This window comes from Dryobates pubescens, chromosome 12, assembly GCF_014839835.1.
Source record: "Dryobates pubescens isolate bDryPub1 chromosome 12, bDryPub1.pri, whole genome shotgun sequence".
Lineage (NCBI taxonomy): Eukaryota > Metazoa > Chordata > Aves > Piciformes > Picidae > Dryobates > Dryobates pubescens.
In genome coordinates, this window is record NC_071623.1 from 14,598,228 (window position 1) to 14,618,595 (window position 20,368).

General features: G+C 43.4%; 1 protein-coding gene across 1 annotated transcript in view; it reads right to left on the minus strand.

Annotated features, from left to right (window-relative positions):
- Window positions 1–17,031, minus strand: part of MED14 (mediator complex subunit 14) — a 41,106-nt gene extending 24,075 nt beyond the window's left edge. Inside the window, exons 1-9 of the mRNA XM_054165836.1 lie at window positions 16,619–17,031; window positions 14,628–14,654; window positions 7,679–7,784; window positions 6,852–7,025; window positions 5,996–6,125; window positions 4,190–4,318; window positions 3,733–3,840; window positions 1,814–1,946; window positions 1,124–1,274 (exon numbers count right to left, since the gene is read on the minus strand). Of these exons, the coding sequence (XP_054021811.1) occupies window positions 1,124–1,274; window positions 1,814–1,946; window positions 3,733–3,840; window positions 4,190–4,318; window positions 5,996–6,125; window positions 6,852–7,025; window positions 7,679–7,784; window positions 14,628–14,654; window positions 16,619–16,800 (1,140 nt within the window). The 5' untranslated portion in view covers window positions 16,801–17,031. The remainder of the gene's footprint in view (window positions 1–1,123; window positions 1,275–1,813; window positions 1,947–3,732; window positions 3,841–4,189; window positions 4,319–5,995; window positions 6,126–6,851; window positions 7,026–7,678; window positions 7,785–14,627; window positions 14,655–16,618) is intronic.
- Between the last annotated feature and the right edge of the window lie 3,337 nt (window positions 17,032–20,368).

The following is a 20,368-nucleotide window of genomic DNA, read 5'->3' on the forward strand; positions in this document are numbered from 1 at the left end:
AGTGCATGCCTTCATATATACACCAAAATGACTTTCCCCTAAAGACTAGCTTTCCAAGACAAGGCCTTACAAATCAAGTGTTCATCCATCCACAAGAGCTTTTCAGCTAGCAGCTGCTGCCAATTAAATCTTCCTCACAAATAAGTAACTACAGCTTCCATAGTTGCATCCAGTTTTCGGTAGATTAATGTACAATAACCTGCTCAGACAAACATATTTGTTCACAACACTGTTTTATGTAGTATCTTGAACAAACAGAAACAGTGTGCTACCTACGTCATTGCAGCTGAGACTGTTATCAAACACAACGACAGCAGTGCATATACCACCACTGATATTTTAAGCTGAGAGCATGCAGTTATAAAGGGAGTCCATGTTAACACTTTAATAATTCTCAACTTTACAGTGGCCTCCTCTCTTAATCTACAGTCTGTAGACCTGATTCAGTGAGCTTAGTTGCATCAGCTCCAAAGGAACTCCAGCAGATGTTCTAGATAAAGCACATGTTCCTGGATTTAGGCATAAATACAGTATTTTCACTAAATTAACTATATATTTAGTAGCCTAAATATGAGAATTTAGGCTGTTAAATGAGTATATTTGGTATATAATAATTCTAGCATTGTTACAATAATTCCAGCATTCCTACTCTAGGAATAGATGACTACTATGCTCCACTAAGTTTCCCACATTCATTGGTAGCTGTTCAGCCTGGACAAGAGAAGGCTCCAGTGATACCGAATAGCAGCCTTCCAGTACCTGAAGGGGGCCTACAAGAAGGCTGGAGACGGACTGTTTACAAAGGCCTGTAGTGATAGGATGATAGGACAAATAATTTTAAATCAGGGAAGAACAGATTTAGATAGTATGTTAGGAACAAGTTCTTTACCATGAGGGTGGTGGAACACCAGAACAGGTTGCTCAGTGAGGTAGTTGAGGCTCTAGCCCTAGAGATATTCAAGGTCAGGCTGAAAAAGGCTGTGAGCAACCTGATGTAGTTGAGGATGTCCCTGCTTACTGCAGGGGTTTGGACTAGATGACCTCTGGAAGTCCCTTCCAACCCAAATAATTTTTAAGTTTTTGATTTATAAAACTAAGTGCCTACTGCAAAGTAAACCTTTACCTTCATGGCTCTTTCCATCAGTTTGGAATCACAGGCTGGCAGTGGTGGCTCATGAGATATTTGTAAGGGTTTTGAGACATCAGCCTCATCAATCTTAATAGTGACCTTATGAACAGATGCAGTCCCAGTCTTCCTGCCAAGCACCTGTTGACTTAAAATAAAGAGAATAATTAAACCATGTAACTGGAGTAGCTGAAAATATGCTTTTCAGTAGCTAATTCTTGATTGCCTACTGAAAGATTAGTCTAGAGAGTGCTGGTTAAAATTAATTTTGAAAAAAATAATTTGTTTTTAATTTCCATTTTAATTCAGAACTGCTGGAAAACTGTAACTATGTAAAGAAGTTTTAGATGGCTGCAAATTCAATACAATCAGAAATGCACTGCTTTTAAAATTTTATCGAGTACAAGTCATGCAATAAATACAGTAGAAGACTGACAATGAACTAATTAATGTAGATGTCTGCATAAATATGAGCTGATTGATAACTGCATCCATTTTCTCCTGTACCTTAATGTACACCCCTCATTTCCTTGCAAGTCAAGCATCATGTTTCAGTGCTTAATGACAAGAATTCAGGAGTCTCACACCAAAAAGAAAGCACAATTCTGAAAACTCTGGCTTAGTAAATGAGAACCCTCCTATTATTTCCTTCATTATTTGTTAACAGTCCTTTAAAAATTAACTTACTTCCAAACAGAGAGCGAGAGACATTTCCCTGCATGATACCGCTCCACTTGCACGAGATCACCCCAGCGCTCTCGAATCAGCATTAGTGTTTGTGAATGCAGGACTTCCAACTGAAGTGCTAGGCAGAAGGAGTCTTAATGAACAGAGTTAAGAAAACACAAGGCCTTCAAAAAGTCTGTACGATACGTGTTTCTGACCAGTGCATAAATCCATTCCTCACAGAAGTCAGAACAAAATGCCATCTGAAAGCACACCGATGTACTAATCCAGACATAAAGACCGATAAACAGCACCAAAGACTTCTCAAAGTGTTTCTGCGCCTTTGTTTTTTTCAGTCTTATCTAGGTCATGGTGTTAGACAAGAATGTCACAATACCATTACTAACAAAGAGATTCATAGAATCACTAAGGCTGGAAAAGACCTTTAAGATCATCAAGTCCAACTCTAACCCAACTACCATGACCACTAAACTATATTCTGCAGCACCACATCTACACAGTTCTTGAACACCTCCAGGGATGGCAACTTCACCACCTCCCTGGCAGCCTGTTCAATGCCTCACCACTCTCTCAGTGAAGTTTTTCCTATGTCCAGTCTAAACCTCCCCTGGCACAACTTAAACCCATTTCCTCTTATCCTATTGCTAGTTACTTGGGCAAAGACAAGGAAACACTGGAACAGGCTGCCCAGAGAGGTTGTGCAGTCTTCTCCTCTGCAGACATTCAACACCTGCCTGGACACGTTCCTGTGTGACCTACTCTAGATGACTCTGCCCTGGCAGTGTGGTTGGGCTAGGTATCTTTCAAGGTCCCTTCCAAACCCTAATGTTCTTTGATTCTGTGAAGAACTCAATACCAGTCTCACTACAACCTCCTTTCAAGTAGTTGTAGACAGCAGAAAGATCTCCCCTTAGCCCTCTCTTCTCCAGACTAAACAATCCCAGGTCCCTCAGCCATTCCTCATGACATGACCTCCAAAACCCTCACCAGCTTTGTTGCTCTTTGGACATGCTGCAGGAGCTCAGTGTCTTTCCTATACTGTGGTACCCAGAACTGAACACTTCACTCAAACTGTGGTCTCACCAGGACCAAGTACAGGGGCACAATCACTTCCCTACTCCTACTGGACACACTGTTCTTGATCCTGGCCAGGATGCTGTTGGCCTTCTTTGCCACCTGGGCACTCTGCTGGCTCATGTTCAGCCAGCTGTCCACCAGCAACCTCAGATCCTTTTCCACTGGGCTTCTTTCCAGCCACTCCTCCCCAAGCCTGTAGTATTGCTTAGGGTTGTTGTGACCAAAGTGCAAGGACCCAGCACTTGGTCTTGTTAATCTTTATTCCGCTGACCTCAGCCCATTGATTAAAACTATATTCATCCTACAGTGACCACTAAGCCCATCTCCCATGATCACCCTAAAATAACTTTGTTTGTTGCTGTGGAAACTCAAAACTGTTTCACATTGTCAGGCATTTCCCCCTTTGCACACAGGAAAATCACCACACTACTTCCTGCATGTGCTGTATCTCATTATATTATTCACACAGGTGTAATACAGTTAACACACCATCATCACCTTAGTGCAGTTCTTGGTAGCAACAGCTATCAGCTCCCTTACCTTCCAAGTGAGCACTGCATCTGTCTCTGAAATTAGCACAGGTAGCCAGCTGCTATTGCACTGGCTTAAAACACAACTTGCTGTCTGGAGTACCCCACCTTTACTTCTGCTGATTAAGTGTGTAAAATCAGAATTTACATGCTAGCACCTGAGAATAATCTTTCCCAAGGCAATCAGTGTTACTCCATGTGCAGACACATCCCTCCAGTTTAACAATGGATCCATCTTTCTTGACCTCCAGCTACCAGGATGAGCAAGACTACATTAAACAACTTATTTGGAAGCAACTTTCAGAAGGATACGCAGACAGCTGTACATGTCCTGAAGTGGCTTTTCATCAGCAAACAGCCGTGACTGGACCAGCTGATGGATGAAGTTGATCTGCATGCTGTGAACCAAGGCTCGACCATCTTTCATGAATTAAAAAGAATTAGACATCAGGAAACTGGGCTTTTTAAATGGTTAATAACTTAAAATAAAACCAAATACAACTGCACTGAGCAATTTCCCTACAATAATTTCTAACAAAATAACAAAACTTTTGGTTTATTCTGGAAATTTCAGTCTACAGCACTGCTCAGTCTACCACTGTTAAGGTGTTAAAAGGACACAGAGCAAGGTGCCAAAAAGTATCTACAGCTTCATTATCTTAACATGTGATCTGCAAAAGACCCAGTATAAACAGGACTTATGTAGCACTGGTGATGAACAACATGTTAAAAAGGAAGTGTAAAGGTTTGATTTTATTCTTTTTCTTACCACCAGTTTCCTTGTCTTCAACCAAGATTTCCAGTTTGAGAAGGCGCCAGGGGATGTCAGGGTCATCACCCATCACTGTCAATGTGGCCTCAAACTCACCCTCAACTCGGAACTTCACACGGCCGTTGGCTAAGGAATTACAGAAAATAAACAAATAAAGAAAGTTTATTTATTTATAAGATGCCTCAAAATATTAGTGTGGTAGCTCCTGGCATTCACTACAGTTCTTCACTGTACTACTTCACTACAGTTTCTGCTCTGCTGCACGTTTCTGTGCAACTTGTAAGACTTCACAACATCGATACTCTACTCAGCTCTGGTGAGACCCCACCTGGAGTACTGCGTCCAGTTCTGGAGCCCCTATTACAAGAGGGATCTGGAGGTGCTGGAATGTGTCCAGAGAAGGGCCACGAGGATGATTAGAGGGCTGGAGCTCCTCTCCTATGAGGACAGACTGAAGGAGTTGGGGCTGTTCAATCTGGAGAAGAGAAGGCTCCAAGGTGACCTAATTGTGGCCTTCCAGTATCTGAAGAGGGCCTACAAGAAGGCTGGGGAGGGACTTCTCAGGATATCAGGTAGTGATAGGACTAGGGGGAATGGAATGAAGCTGGAGGTGGGGAGATTCAGGCTGGATGCGAGGAGGAAGTTCTTCACCATGAGAGTGGTGAAGCCCTGGAATGGGTTGTCCAGAGAGGTGGTTGGGGCGCCATCCCTGGAGGTGTTTAAGACCAGGCTGGACGAGGTTCTGGCCAGCATGATCTAGTGTGAGGTGTCCCTGCCCATGCAGGGGGGTTGGAACTAGATGATCCTTGTGGTCCCTTCCAACCCTGACTGATACTATGATACCAAGCTGTCCTGAAGAGCAGTACTTGAGCCACAATAATTTGTTCTGTGCTATAGATTCACACTGAGCTGACTACCAGGCTGACAGGTTATGCTCCCATTCTGTGCTGTATCAACAATGTCTACTTTAAGTAATATTCAAAAGAGGTTCAGAACATGATTTCAGCCCAGACTGAAATCTAGCCAGAAGTCTAGCCATGGAAACACATCACACTACAGACTATTTATTTAACATAATTCCATTCTCATGTGAGAAAGAGAATCTTTTAGATCTGTGGAGTATGGTTTACACATGGCTAACCTTGTCTTCATTAAAAACATTGACTAGGTCCAGTCCAGCCCTATTCTCTGTGATTCTGCAATAACCTTGTGCAGTACAGAGCCACCCTTCCTGCAAGAAACCATCATCTTAAATTTCCACCACTACCTGGGCTAGATGAAAACAGAGATCTGAAAAAAGATTAACAGATCTGAAAGTGCTGTAGAGCCAGGGAACAAAAATGGAGATAAGTATAAAGATATTCTGTGCATGAAGATGACTATTAAAACAGATTAAAAAGACAACATTAGAGTGACTTGTTTAAGCTACAGTTCACAGAGTTTCTACAGAAAGACGTAACAGGTTAATCAAATGGCATTTTCAAAGCCATTACATTGTTAATATAACTAAGGCCTAAGACTCCTTCATAACACCTCTGCTGAAAGAGCACCACGATGTCTACAACTTTTTCATCTTACCTGCATGGGATTTCTTCTTGAAGGCAAATAATAGTTCATCAGTATTACCAGTGCCCTCATTTTTCAGGAATGAGAAAATACGTATTTTGATGTACATACCGAGACAGGATCACAGTCTTAATAGATTAAATCATGCCTAATGGTCTTGATTAAGCTATCTTTTAGCTTTATTTTAGCACTAAAGCAACAATAATGTATTCTTCAAAACATAACTCCAGTACTTACCAACTGTAAGATTTGCCAGCTGTGGAGGGAGATCTGTAGTCACTAGTCGATGTCGAAGAATCTGGTTGAGCTGATGAAGTGTGGTTTGCTTCTCACTCTTTGTTATTGGGTCAGGAGGGATTATTTTATCCTGTTAAAATCAACACAAACAAATCTACATATCTCAAAGCTCTAAGTCAGTAGCAGTGGTGAAAACTGACCAGACTAGAAAATCTAAATACTACAGGCTCCTACATCAGTTGAGTTTTACAACTTCCATTATGATTTGTTTTCTAGTTGGTTACATTTTACCCAAGACTGACCACAGAATAAAACTGCTCAGCTTGGATCTGTTAAATAAATTCAGGGCCTTACATCATTCTAAACTTGGTTTTAAATACTAAGATTCAAAGGCCAATCCTTATCTGTAGCTACAAGTCAAAGTCACAGGTACTACTTTTCAGTTACTTCACAGAATACTGTTACTCTGCATTTTAACAGTAAGAAAAGGCAGCAGTTGTTGAGTATTTCAGTATATTTCCAAAGACATGCAAGACCTCTAGGGATGGATGTCAGTATCTCCTTCATCCTTCTATGATGGTGGCTTAGCATGTGCAAAGACTTAAAGAAATAAGGAAGAGGAGTTGCTACTATGTGCATCCTAGAGCAAAACTGGTTTAAATGGAGAGAATGTTTTACTGGGAAAGCATAGCTAGTTCAAGCAGGAAGTCCTCTGCATGAGGAACTGACACTACAGAGACTGCACCTGTATTAAACTACAGTTCCACTTGCACACAGACAATTGGTTCTATGAATGTGCATTTGACATTGCACAGGGGATTTCCCCCCTACCTTGATATATGGCAGCATTACTTACCCTAATGCAGGTGGGCAGACGTGGATATGATCCAGTTGTCAGGACATCAATAGCATATGGGATAGCAAAACTAGGTAGACGAGCATGAACCAAAGCATCTCTAGCAAGTGACGCCAGGCGGTCAGCAGTGTCCACAAAAAGAATGGCTTGCTGATCTAAAAAACTTGATATCATCTGCAAAGGGCAAGAAGAGAGGAGGGGAGAAAAGCAACGTAAAATGCACATATCAATACCCCTTTGTATTCAGTTCATCCAGTGCATATGACTGAGATGGACTTTACCTGCCACTTCCAATTCAAGTAATCGTATCTACAAAACAAAGAAAGCACAAATATTCTGCCCATTTGTTACATTTGTGTGCAAGGACATCTTAAATCTGCATGCCACTTCTGATGCTGTGGAGGATCTGTGAAGCCTCACAGCTCTTTATCTGATAACTATTAATGGAATGAAACTGTGTTTGTTTGTAATCACCCAGGGTTTATTTTCTGCAACATTCTGGACTTTATTCTTATTTAACCTAGTGCAGGATTAAAGTGATAGTAAGAACTGACACACCAAGCTCACCATTCTCCCTTACCCCCAAAGCACTTCTGAAGCCATGTGCAGACTAATCCTTCCATTTTTTTTTGCCACTGATGATTATTTTGGCAACATGAACTGCTAAAAGATTAGATAATTTCCAAATGGGAACAAACTGAATATAATTGAATATTCATTTGCCTATGAAATAGGCTTAAAACCCCCCAAAACCTCTACTGTAAGAAGGTGTACCAAATCCTGCATTGCTTAAGAGCTTATTTCAGACCAAACTGCTGCTAACTTACCGCACATTTCTCCACCTTTCCAGCATTATTGGCCCACTTGACCAAGGCTAACAAACGAACAAACAGTTGCCGAGTGCGACTTGCGAACTGCACGATTTCTATTTTTCTGGAAAAAACAAAACCCCAAAAGTACATTAAGCCAAGGCTCAGATATGTAATATAAAGCTGCAGTTTAAATTTGTGCAAATAATAGAAGATGTAACGATAACATCTAATTCTGTTAAAGCAGGCATCACTAGACTAGAATAAACCAGGTTGGAATACACCTTCAAGATCATCACGTCCAACCTATCATCCAACACCACCTAATCAACCATGGCACCAAGCACCCCATTAAGCCTCCTCCTAAACACCTCCAATGATGGCGACTCCACCACCTCCCCATGCAGCCCATTCCAATGAGCAATCACTCTCTCTATGAAGAATTTCTTCCTAACATCCAGTCTAAACTTCCCCTGGCAGAGCTTGAGACTGTGTCCTCTTGTTCTGGTACTGGTTGCCTGGGAGAAGAGACCAGCCCCTGCCTGTCTACAACCTCCCTTCAGGTAGTTGTAGGCAGCAATAAGGTCTCCCCTGAGCCTCCTCTTCTCCAGGCTAAGCAACCCCAGCTCCCTCAGCCTCTCCTCACAGGGTTTGTGCTCCAGACCCCTCACCGGCATTGTTGCCATTTATTTGATTAGAATACAGGGGGGAGAAAATATAAATAAAAAGCTCACTGTTGTAAATACCTAAATGGATTCTAACCAGACAAGAGTATCTGGGCAAACAAAAACAATACTCAGGAGAATTAATTTTAAAAGAACCAATTCCATGGAGAACTCAGCTGAATTATTTTGATGTTTTCACAAGACTTCCCCAGGGTTTATAATTAGACAATTCACCTAAGGGTTACACAGGCTGGCAGTAACATGACAGTGACATTCACCAAAAACATTGTAATTAAAAGAAAATAAACTAAACAAAGTATCAGTCTAGTAATTTTAAGGTGTATTTACATAGTATGCTACAATACTCTACCATTTTGCCAAGAAAAGGGGTAGTGGTGGAGAAGACCACCAAAAAATTCCCATACTCTTACTTTCCTCTCCATTCCTTTCTGTCTTGTAAAGAAAATGGAGTAAGGAGAAATTACTGATAGTCAATATTTCTCCTTCTATACATTTTGTGAGATAGTCAAAATGAGACAGTGTATTTTTGCCTGTCTTAAGAGTAATTTTTCCTAAAAGAAAACATAATAGGGGCACACCCAGATTTTCCCCATTCATTACAGATCTGCATTGTAGATGCGGTAGATAAGACATAGAATCATAGAATCACAGGTTGGAAGGGATCTCCCAAGGTTATCTAGTCCAACCCCCTCTGCAGTCAGCAAGGGCATCCTCAACTCGATCAGGTTGGCCCAGCACCCTAGTGAGCCCCACTGAGTATCTCCAGGGATGAGGCCCCAGTCACCTCCCTTGGGCAATCTGTTCCAGGATTCCACCACCCTCATAGTAAAGAATCTGTTCCTACATCCAAACTGAATATGTCCTTCTCTAGTTTTCCCCTTGTCTATTAGTAATACAAGTATGAAGTCTGTTTGCAGAACCACTGTAATCATCCCTGAATGACAACTGCCACTGAGAACTCACATCTACCTAGTTCTCTACTAAGAAGCCAAAGTCATCCAATTTTGTGGCATTCTTTTGCCCCTCATTATAGATACCTTATGCTTGGTTGCACAAAACAAATTTATTCAAGGAAGATGAAACTTAAGGAAAGAGGACATTTACAAGGCCTACAAAAGCAAAGCAAAGCACATTAAAAACCTTTCTAATGGGCATGGTTCTTGGTGTGTCCTTTACTGGCAAGTTCTAGTTGAGAGGTTTCAGATCTTTCAGATTAGTACCCGAGTCTGAAGGAGTGATGCATTAGCTACAGAAGAAGAATATCAAGTTCAGAGCCACTGAAGCAAGCCTGGGATACAAAGTCCATTGGAGTGGAAAGGATGCATCCAAGGGCTCTGGAGGAGCTGATATGTACCACTGTAAAGCTGCTCTCAAGCATTTTCCAAAGGCCACAGTAATCAAAGTTCTTGCTGACTGGGAAGTGGCAAACATCATGCTCTTCAAGAAGGCCAGGAAGGATCTATAGGTCAGTTGACCTAAGCTCAGTTAAGATGAAAATTCACAAAACAAGTTATCTGCAGAAGCTAAGTACAGATAAAAACCATTAAAGTAGCCTGGGAATGGGCAGCAAAGATTTGCCAAGATGTGGGCCATCCTTGATTAGCACAATTGCCTTCTAAAGGGTGAACAGCTCTGTGATCAGGAGGACAACAGAAGAGGCACTTACATTGACTTCTGAACAGCTTTTCACAAGACCTCTCATGGTATCCTTGTAGCCAAACTGGTGAGACATAGCATGGGTAAGTGGAACTCAAAGTGGATGAAAAATTGGTTGAACTGCCAGGAACAAAAGGCTGTGACTGGCTACCAGCTGGATTTCTTTAATGATGGTTACTAATAGTGTTCCTTAAGGGTCAGTACTGGGCCAAATACAATTTAACCTGCATGGTATGAAAGAATGCACTCTTTAGGAGTTTGTAGGTGATGCCAAACTGGTGTGAGCAGAGTGACTTCAACTGGCAAGAGGAACTGGCTGACAGGAACCTCATGAAGTACAGGAAAACCATGTGCATCTGGAACCACACAGGCTGCGTACTAAGCAGCTGCTGGAAAGCAGCTCTGCAGAAATGGACCCTCAGGGGGGTCTTGGTGGACAGGCATCAGCAACATACCCTTGCAACAATGACAGACTGCATTAGCACCAGTGCAAGTTAGGTCAAGACAGACAATTACTCACCTTGAGTCAGCATTTGTGAGGCTACATCTGAAGCACTACATCCAATTTTACACTCCCTAGCCAAGAAAGAGACTGCTGTACAGAAGTGGGTTAGGTGCTGGGGCACACAACATACAATGAGAGGCTGAGGAAGCTGTGTTTGCTTCTGCATGAGAAGGCTATAGGGTGTTAACAAGAAGCAGCAACCAGACTATTCTCAAAAAGGCAAAAGGCTGAGGGACAATAGCCACAAACAGTGAAAAGTTAAACATTAGGAAAACAGAGACACACAGCGAGACAGTTATACACTGAAGCAGGTTGCAGTATTTCCATCCTTGAAGTTATTTAGAACACAACTGGGTATGACCCTCAGCAACCTGAGCTAACTTTGTCTTTTACTTTAAGCAGAGGATTGGACTAGGTATCTCCAAAGCACCACTTGAAACAAAATTATTATCTCTGTCTAAGAAAAGAGTGAAGTGAGTAATTTTGTCATTTGAAGATAATGGAACTCAGCATTTGACAAAAATTAGGTGTGTAATTGCAGTGTTGCTGAAGCCACAAATAACATGTTTTTATAAGAGTTATGAATGTTCTGGGTTTGTTGTTTGGGGGTTTGGGGTTTTTTGATGTTGTTGGGTTTTTTTCCCATTTTGTGGAGATGTAGAGTCTGCTTCAACTTTGATCACTATTGCAAAACTAGTGGAAGAACTGCCTGTTTTTAGGAGACCAGCATGTATAGTTTTTATATAGTACTTACATAGCAATTTAACAATAATTCTTTTAAAAATAACTTCTCAGCAGGAACTGCTCAGGCAGGAATACAGGTGTAAGATTTTACCTTCCATTTCCCCACAACAGAAGACAGGGCCTTGCAAAATTACTATAATCCAAGTTCCAGCTAGATCCTATACATCCATTACTGTATTTAGATAAAAGTTTCCCACATACTGCACTTTATTGGAGGATAAAAAGGAGAAGATTAAGAATACAGAGCAAAAAAGGGTCTCCATTATCAAGCAGCAAACCCCTGGATTTCCCCCAGAACTCAACACCGCTAATTTTACACCACAATACTAAAGGCTTTTTTCAATCCAATCACTTCTTTCTTGTACCAAAAGCTATTTCTTCCTATCATTGATAACTAAATAAATGACCCTTTACAAAGACAAGCCATTTTATGCTACAATAAGGAATTTCCTATTGGATTTTCTTATGACAGCATCTTTTAGCTAGGCACTGTAGTAATGAATGTAGATTTGATGTGAACTTTATTAACGGATAACACCACCACGTTTTCACCAAAGTACGCATGCAGTGTCACCAGGCTAACTTCAAGAAACACAGCTTGAAGCCTGACTACTGCTGCCTTTACAGCTCTCAAAGTTAGGAAGATTAGAATAATCTGGATAATTAAACTACATTCCTTAGAGAATTCATAGGATTATAGGATTGTTCGGTTGCAAAAGAGTCAAACTGTTAACCTAGCATTTCCAAGTCACCACTAAACCATGTCGTTGTGCACCACATCTACATGTCTCTTAAAACCTCCAGGGATGACAACTCCACTATTTCCCCAGGCAGCCTGTTCCAGTGCTTGACAATGCTTTTGGTGAAGAACTTTTCCCTGATGTCTAACCTAAACCTCCTCTGGCACAATTTGAGGCTGTTCCCTTTTGTCCTACTGCTTATAACTTGGGGAGAAGAGACTGATCCCCATCTCACCACAACCTCCTTTCAGGTAGTTACAGAGAGCATAAGGTCTCCCCTCAGATTTGTTTTCTTCAGGCTCAACAACCCTGGTTCTCTCAACTGCTTCCCAGAAGACTTGTGTTCTAGACTCCTCAGCCACCTTTGTTGCCCTTCTTTGGACATGTTCCAGCACCTCAATGTCCTTGTAGTGATGGGTTCAAAACCGAACACAGTATTCGAGATGCCCTGTCAGTGCTGAACACAGGCAATCACTCCTGCAGGCCACGCTATTCCTGACAGAAGCCAGGATGCTGTTGGCCTTCTCGTCACCTGAGCACACTGCTGGCTCTTAGCCAGCTGTCAACCAATACTCCCAAGTGCTTTTTTGCCAGGCAGCTTTCCAACCACTTTTCCCCAGGCCTCTAATGTTGTATGGGGTTGTTGTGACTGAAGTGCAGTTCCAGGCACTTGGCTTTATTGAACCTTATACAGTTGGCCTTGGCCCATTGATCCGCCCTGCCCAGGTCCCTTTGTAAAGTCTTCCTACCCACAAACAGATCAACATTACTGCCCAATTTGGTGCCATGTGCAATCTGAGGGTGCACACAATCCCTTTGTCCAAATCACTGATAAATATATTAAAGAGAACAAGCCCCAGTACTGAGCCTTGGGGGAACTCCACTTGTGACCAGACACCAAATGGTTTAACTCCATTCACCACACTTTAGGCCTGGTCATCCAGTAAGCTTTTTATCCAGACTAGCATCCAAGCTATGAGCAGCCAAGAGCTGGTAAGTCCCTTCACCAGGAAGAGTTTTAAGTCAAAAGTAACAACAATGGAAACATTTAATTTCAAGGCAACTTCAACTGCAGGACAGTAACCACTGATGGCCATTTTATTTTCTTTTATCTGTAATCCATTAGGATTTAAGTTGTTACTCCAGACCTGTGTGCCCCACAAAGTAGATTCCAGCTTTACCGAGAAATGCTAACCAGCTAGATGAAAGAAGTCCCCCTGCACCAGTATGAGTGAGCTCTCAACCTAAGTTGAATGCAATTTCCTTAGCAAAGAGAGTGATAATTTAAAACCAACAACAAAGGAAAAAAAACCAACCACACCCCCCAAAAAAACCCCCACCACTCCACTCCCCACCCCCCCCAACCCAAACCAAAAAGCAACAACACATACATGAGCAAACACAAAAAAGTGCCCACCAAAACAAACAAACAAACCCCCCACATTACAGAATCACAGACTGTCAGGGTTGGAGGACACCTCAAAGATCATCTAGCTCCAAACCCCCTGCCATGGGCAGGGGCACCTCACACTAGATCAGGTTGCTAAGAGCCACATCCAGCCTGGCCTTAAAAACCTCTGGGGATGAGGCTTCAACCACCTCCCTGGGCAACCTGTTCCAGTGTCTCACCATCCTCATGGGGAAGAACTTCTTCCTAACATCTAATTTGATTCTACCCACATCTAGTTTTGTTCCATTCCCTCTAGTCCTATCACTACCCAACAGCATTTCTCTTCATAAAAATATGTATAAGGAAAAGGGGAACCAGGAATGATCCCAGGTTACGATTCCCTGAAAATGGGATTAATTTCACCACATCTTATGACAGCTTTGAAATACTTGAGATAACTGAATTAATGATCATCTAGCACATAGAATTGTTTATTAACATTCTTAGGAGTACCACAGCTGCTGTAAATCTCTAAAGAAAATCAGGTTGAGTAGCATGTTAGCAGAAATACAGGAAATTATTTTCTGACAAGCTCCATAACATTTCTTCAAAGAAAGAAAAAAAATAAATCAGCCTCTCTCATCTTGAGGGGTGTGGCAGCAGGAAGAACAGAACACTTCAAACCACATAGAACAGCAGCAGATAACAATGCTCATGATAAGAAAGATCAAGTAACATGGGAAGCAGGGGTTTTCACCTCGTTTTCACTGCTGAGCTGCTGCTTCTGAACAAAAAGTTTCTTTATCACACTAACTAGTATCTATTTAGGTTTCCCAGTTTCCTCTCACATCAGCTTTACTGTCACTTCATTGCTTCAAGATTCATGAAGAGAAAAATGCCCTTAAGAGTTTACCTACTACAACAGCAACACTATGTCACTGAACAGGGCTTTCTGGCTCTGTTGCACAAACACCACCACAACCCAAAGAAACTACACACATACATACAAAACAAACAAAAAACCCCAACCCCAAACACCAAAAACTACTAACACCATTGATGCTGAGAAGAATCTTGAAACTGTGTAGTGACAGCAAGACAGAAACTGCTAATTTTCTTGCAACAACCAAACCACATCGAAAATCAGGAGAAAAATATTTCTTGAAACAGTGCTATATGAATCTTAACATCTTAAATAAAGTCCTCTATTTTAACATGCATTACAGTTTGTCTTACTGTAACTCACCTTTCCATATCAGTCTTTCTTGGTAATCTATATTACAAAAAAAAAAAGGGGGGGAGAAAAATAAATGCATATTACTTAATGTTCTATTACATTTCAGATGGCTAGAAATTTAGTTGGTAACCTTTAACTAAATACAAGAAAAACTTCTACATACCTATAAAAAAAGCACTTCAACATGTCTACAATTATAAATGTTTCTTCAATACAATGAAATGATATGCTTGCTGAAGGAAGTGGCTTGACAGGTCTGTAAAGCAGACTTACAGGGGGAGATGGGGGGATAAAATCAGGTGTATAATAGCACTACTCTGTGCCAGGTAAGATGGAACTGGTCAAATTAATTTAAAAGGTGGTGACATCTCAAGGGTGCTGACATCTCAAGACTTCTGCTAGTGAGCCACACAGTATCACTGTCTGTGCTTTGTCATTGGCAACTCTCACTAAGCATCCATCACTAGAGTTAATGAATTAATAGTAGCTATCCTAGAAAATCTGCAGCAGGTGTTAGAATTGGCTCTTTCCTGACATGCCTTAAATAAGTTTCTCTTCCTTTTAAAATCAATCTAAAAGTGGAGAAATGCAACACACGAATTTTAATAACACCCTGTGTGACAGAGCATAGAATTATAGCACGGTTTGGGTTGGAAGGGACCTCTAAGGGTCATCTAGTCCAACCCCCTCTGCAGTAAGCAGAGACATCCTCAACTAGATCAGATAGATACTACTGCAGAGAGGGGAACGTATTTTTGTTATGTTCTACATGTATCATAGGCATCTCACTAAGTGGGGGGTTTTGGTCTTCTAGGACTAAACTGGTGCTTGTGAAAGAAGGAGAAAATTTATTTTCTTTGAGGGAAAGACAAAGATATTTCCTAGCTGGTCTTTCTACTAGCCCAAACCATACTTTATGGAGAAACACAGTGGAAAAAGCCATAGCTTATAAACTACTTGGTGAGTCAAAGTTCCCAAAGCATTCACACCACCCATTTTATTTTGTACCTTAATTACACATTTAAGTCTAAGGGACCTGTTCTACACCTTAAAACAAGACTAGAAGACATCACAGGCAGATGCTCCTACAAAAATGCATACAGTACCAATTGTTTACACACACCATAGACATACAGGAGAAACTTCTCAACTGACACTTAAGATATTCTTCCAAAGCAAACTCAAATTTTCAAACTCCTCATCCTGTCTAGAGTTTGAATGCTCCTAACCCCTAGTCAAGCAAAACTGCTTGCATACTTACCAGCTTATTTATTTTTTATCTTGTATTTTACAAGAACTAGGTCATTGCCCCCCCATCCCCATTTGTTCTGTATGTCATGTTTTACAACATCCTGGTTCCCCACAAGAACCTCTCAAGTTAAAGTGAAAGGGGAACAGGTTTATTCAGAGTCCGAACGCATTCAGGAAAGTTTTTCTTGGCCCCAAAGCATCCCTTTGTTTTGCCACTTCAAACACAACATCAGCACACAGCAGCTCATAAGGTGAATGTAAATAACTACTTTTATGTTCCCCAAATAATAAAATGGTATTTTAAAAGACACTCCAGGAGTTGCAGCGTTTGAAATATAACACACCAGTTTCACACATTTTATTTCTGTGTGTTTTGATATCAGTACAAACGCTAGTTAAGTTTTTTTCATAGTAACTTGGGGGGGAAAATTAATATTTAAGATTGTCTGATCTGCATCCAGCTGCTCTGCATTTATCACGTCATTTTCTCTGTGTATGACAGATCACTCAGCAGCTTTCACTCGGCCCCTGAATAGAGCCCGATGTTAAGCCAAGCCCGCATGTTCCCATGGTGGGAGAAGGGGAAGAAGAAACCACGTTCCCCCCGCTCCATCCCTGGCGAGGGTTCAGAACAGATCCCCAGAGAGGCCTCCTCATCCTCTCGGGATGCTAGAAGGTGGCACTGGTAGCCCTGGCAGCAGGGCTGGGAGAGGCGCGGGAGCAAGCCGGGGGGAATGTGGGTCACTCACAGGTCAGCCAGTACGGTAAGCTCGGCGTAGGTCCGGTGCAGGAGAAAGTCGATAAGGGTGCTGAGCCGGTAGCCGGGGCTGGCGGCAGCTGTCACTGCCCCGGGGGCCGGCGGGGCCGGGGCTGACGCGAGGCCCCCGCCGGCCGGCACCAGCTGGTTGCTCTCCAGCTGCACCGGCGCCATGGCGGCGGCGGCAGCAGCGCCTCAACCCCGGGCAGGAACCGCTTGGCAGCCCGGGGTGGCCGCGCTCACAGCGGCACCAGCACCCAGCCCGTCTCGCCCCGCACAGAGGAAGCGTGAGAGCCCAGCGGCGTAGACAGGCGTGGGCCCCGGCGCTGGGGCGGGCGGCGGCGGCACCACCGAGGGGGCTCCGCAGCGATCAGAGCCCGCTTGGTGCAGGGGCCGCCGCCATGTTGGGGGCACGGAACCGGAAGCGAACAGCTGTGCCGGACCGGAAAGAGAACCTTTCCGGGCAAGCCTAACTTGGCGGGGGGGGCCGGGCGGCGCCAGCGGGCGGCGGCGGCGGCGCCGGGGCGCTCCCCATCCGCGGAGCCGCTGGGGCGGGGCGGTGTGGCTGCTGCCTGAGGGTCAGAACGCGGGGCCGGGCGGCGGGCTGGTGCGCCGCCCCTCCCAGCACACCTCTGCTGAGGCCCTGGGCGGGGTGAAGCGAGCTGGTGGCCCGCGCCTGGGGGGCGGGTTTGCGCGTCGGTCGGCGGTCTGGTGGGCGGGGAAGCTGGGGAGCCGAGTCTGGCTGCCTCGTCGTGGGGCACAGCGTGGTGGAGGCGCGGGAGGCTGGGGAAATGGCGCCGCTCTGGGAAGGGTGCGCTCAGAACGAAGGCTGGAGCCGGCTGCCTGCCTTGAAGTGCTTCCCGGCAGCGCCCGATTGAAACATTGTAGAAGATAATGGGGGCAAAACTAGGGATGGCTCTGCCATTGTATTTAGTCGTGTTAATGAAATAGGGGGTGAAGGAGGACCAGATTACAGACTAAGCGCCTCAAAGAGCCTTTGATGCGGTTCTTTAGGCTGTCAAGGAAACAACGGTCCGTGTTAGGCGCAGGGTTGGCTAATCCCTTTCTAATGACTTGGGAAATGTGAAGCATTTGTAAAGGGCGCAAAGCGTTGCGGGGTTATGGGGACCAGGGGTAGTGAGCTATACATTCTCCCTTTAAAGTCGCCCTTAAAGCTAGGAAAAGGAGCAGTGAGCAGCGGAGTGGTGGCTGAGATCTGGTGATAAACACAAAACTATGGGCACTTCTGCGTATTTCTGTCTTCCAGATTAGCTGACCCTTCTGAAGGGAGAGGGAAGGTCTCTGAACAGCCGAACATGGATTTATTTTTTAATGTACTGGTTACCAAAGTAGGCTGTGTAAGGAAAGGAACGACATAAATCCCCTGTGTTTCGTAGCACAAGTCACTCAAGTGTTAAATTCATGGGTTAGGATTACAAAGAAGTGCCTGAAATAGGCACATCGTAGACTAGAACTATCCAAACTTCTCAAAAGTTTAATAAAAAGAAGAAAAGGTCCTACTTGGGTTCTGTTAAATCCAGATTTCAAAAACCTCTCTCATCTGTTTCAAATGGGAAAGTGAAAACTAGAAGGAAGCATTTTTCAAACTGTGAAGTGTGTAATTGACAATTTAATAATAATTAAAAATGTTTGTGACAAGAATGGTCAGTTACATGCCTACAGGGAGTGTGTTTCTTGCTCCAGGTTATGAGCCAGATACCAGCTAAGAGCTGGCAGCCAAGCTCTCCCATAGTGGAGCATAAAATGGTGTGTTGAAGAAGGTTAACTCCAGGCTGGCAAATCAGCTCCTGTGTTGCTGTGCAAGCTGCTAGCTGGGGCCACATCTCTAAGCAGCAAAGACATATCACCTGTAGAGGAGTGCAGTACCTAATTCACCTGGGTTGGAAGAGCTTCTGGAGAGCGTTGCTGGCCTGTAGTTTTGTGGGCTGCTTCACTGGTAGGGAGATGAACCTTGGGTGTCTTAGGGTGGGAGGTGGCTGCTGATGTTTGGGAGTTTTGTAGTCCTAAAATCACTGAAATGTGTTTAGACATAAGGTTTGCATTGTTTTCTTGCTTATCTTAAAGGAGGTGTGGTGTTTGGGGTTTGGTTGATTGGTTTTGTTTGTTGTTGGTTGTTTTTTTTCAGTGGGGGTGAAAGAGATATCTACTTTATGCTATTGATAAAAGTCTGAAAAGGCTAGAATGACAACTAGTATCTGGATCATGTTTTGTTACAAAAGAGTTATTTGCCAAGTGTATGTTAAGTTCTTGCCTCCTTACTGCAAGGATGCATTTTTCCAAGTGTATTTATTTCCCCCCCACTTTATATGCATGAATAAATGCAGTGTGCCTATTTTATGGCCAACTAGTTGCACAGTTGAAGGAAACACTGACTTATGTGCCCTGGGATGTGATTAGGCTATGTATGAGAACTATGACTTAGACATGCAGGCTTTCTTTGTTGTTCTTTTCCCTTCTTCCCATCTCTTCTAATTTATTCCATAATAAAATTCTCATTGATTTCAGCAGCACAGGCCCAGACCTTTTTGATCAAAAGGCAGGTGGGAAATTGTTGGGATGCAGTTTAAGTTTGTCCTTGTTAGAGCCGTTCTTGCTTGGGGAATCTCTGGTCCTGGTGAGTTTTTCAGCCTTACCGGAGAGGGGTAATATTTCTTCAGCTTGGGTGCCTTTTTCCAGCTCTGGAGAGGAGGGGTTTATTAGATCTGCAGCAGGGATCGTGCTTGCTGAACGTCTCTCTCACGAGACTGCACAGGGAAGAAGCTCTTGATGGTGTTTTCAAAGGAGGAGCAGCTGCAGAGGAATTTCAGAAGCTCAAGGCTTATCCTTGTGTGCACACAACAATCATGCTGCTGGGAGACTTGGCAAGATCAGATAATAAGCTGTTCAGAAATCAGGTGACTGGCCTACGTAATACTTGTGTAAAATGAAGTGTAGATATGTTTAATGCTTCTTGGTGCCTTTCTGAGGTTGGCAGTGGTACCACTCTCTGTTGATACAGTTGCTTTTAAGAAGGATGAGTGGTGTTTGAACTCAAAACTCCAGCTTGCGGGAACTGGAAATAGGTTTCAGAAGGCAGGGATTGCAAAGGCAAAACGCAGGGAGGGAAAAAGCTGGGGCAGTGGGTTTACTGGAAAGAGTAACAGGACATGTAGGGGAGAGAGGGCTTGCTGCACAGTGCTTTCACGTGGACTGATGAATTGCACTGTTGTAAGGTAGATGATAGCCCCTGTATGATGTATCCTTCTCCCTGAGGGTGATTAACAGAGTTGGATCTTTCAGGATATTAAAAAGAATGATGAAGCTTCAGTTCTGATTGGGGCTGTTGAGTCCTGCAATCATACAGATCCTTGATTTCTTACTGTTTAAGTACACTGATGAAAAATTAGGTATTTGAGGGAGTGGAACATCTCCCTTGTGAGGAAAGGCTGATGAAGCTGGGTCTCTTTAGCTTGGAGGAGACTGAAAGGTGATCTCATTAATGTTCATAAATGTGTCAAGGGCAAGTGTCGGAGGGTGGAGCCAGGCTCTTCTCAGTGATGTCCAATGGTAGGGGCAATGGGTGCAAGCTGGAGCATGGGAGGTTCCACATGAACATAAAGAAAAACTTTGTCACTGTGAGGGTGACAAAACACTGGAAGGGGCTGCCCAGAGAGGTTGTGGAGTTGTCTTCTCAGGGGACATTCCAAACCCACCTGGGCACATTCCTGGGCGACTACTCTAG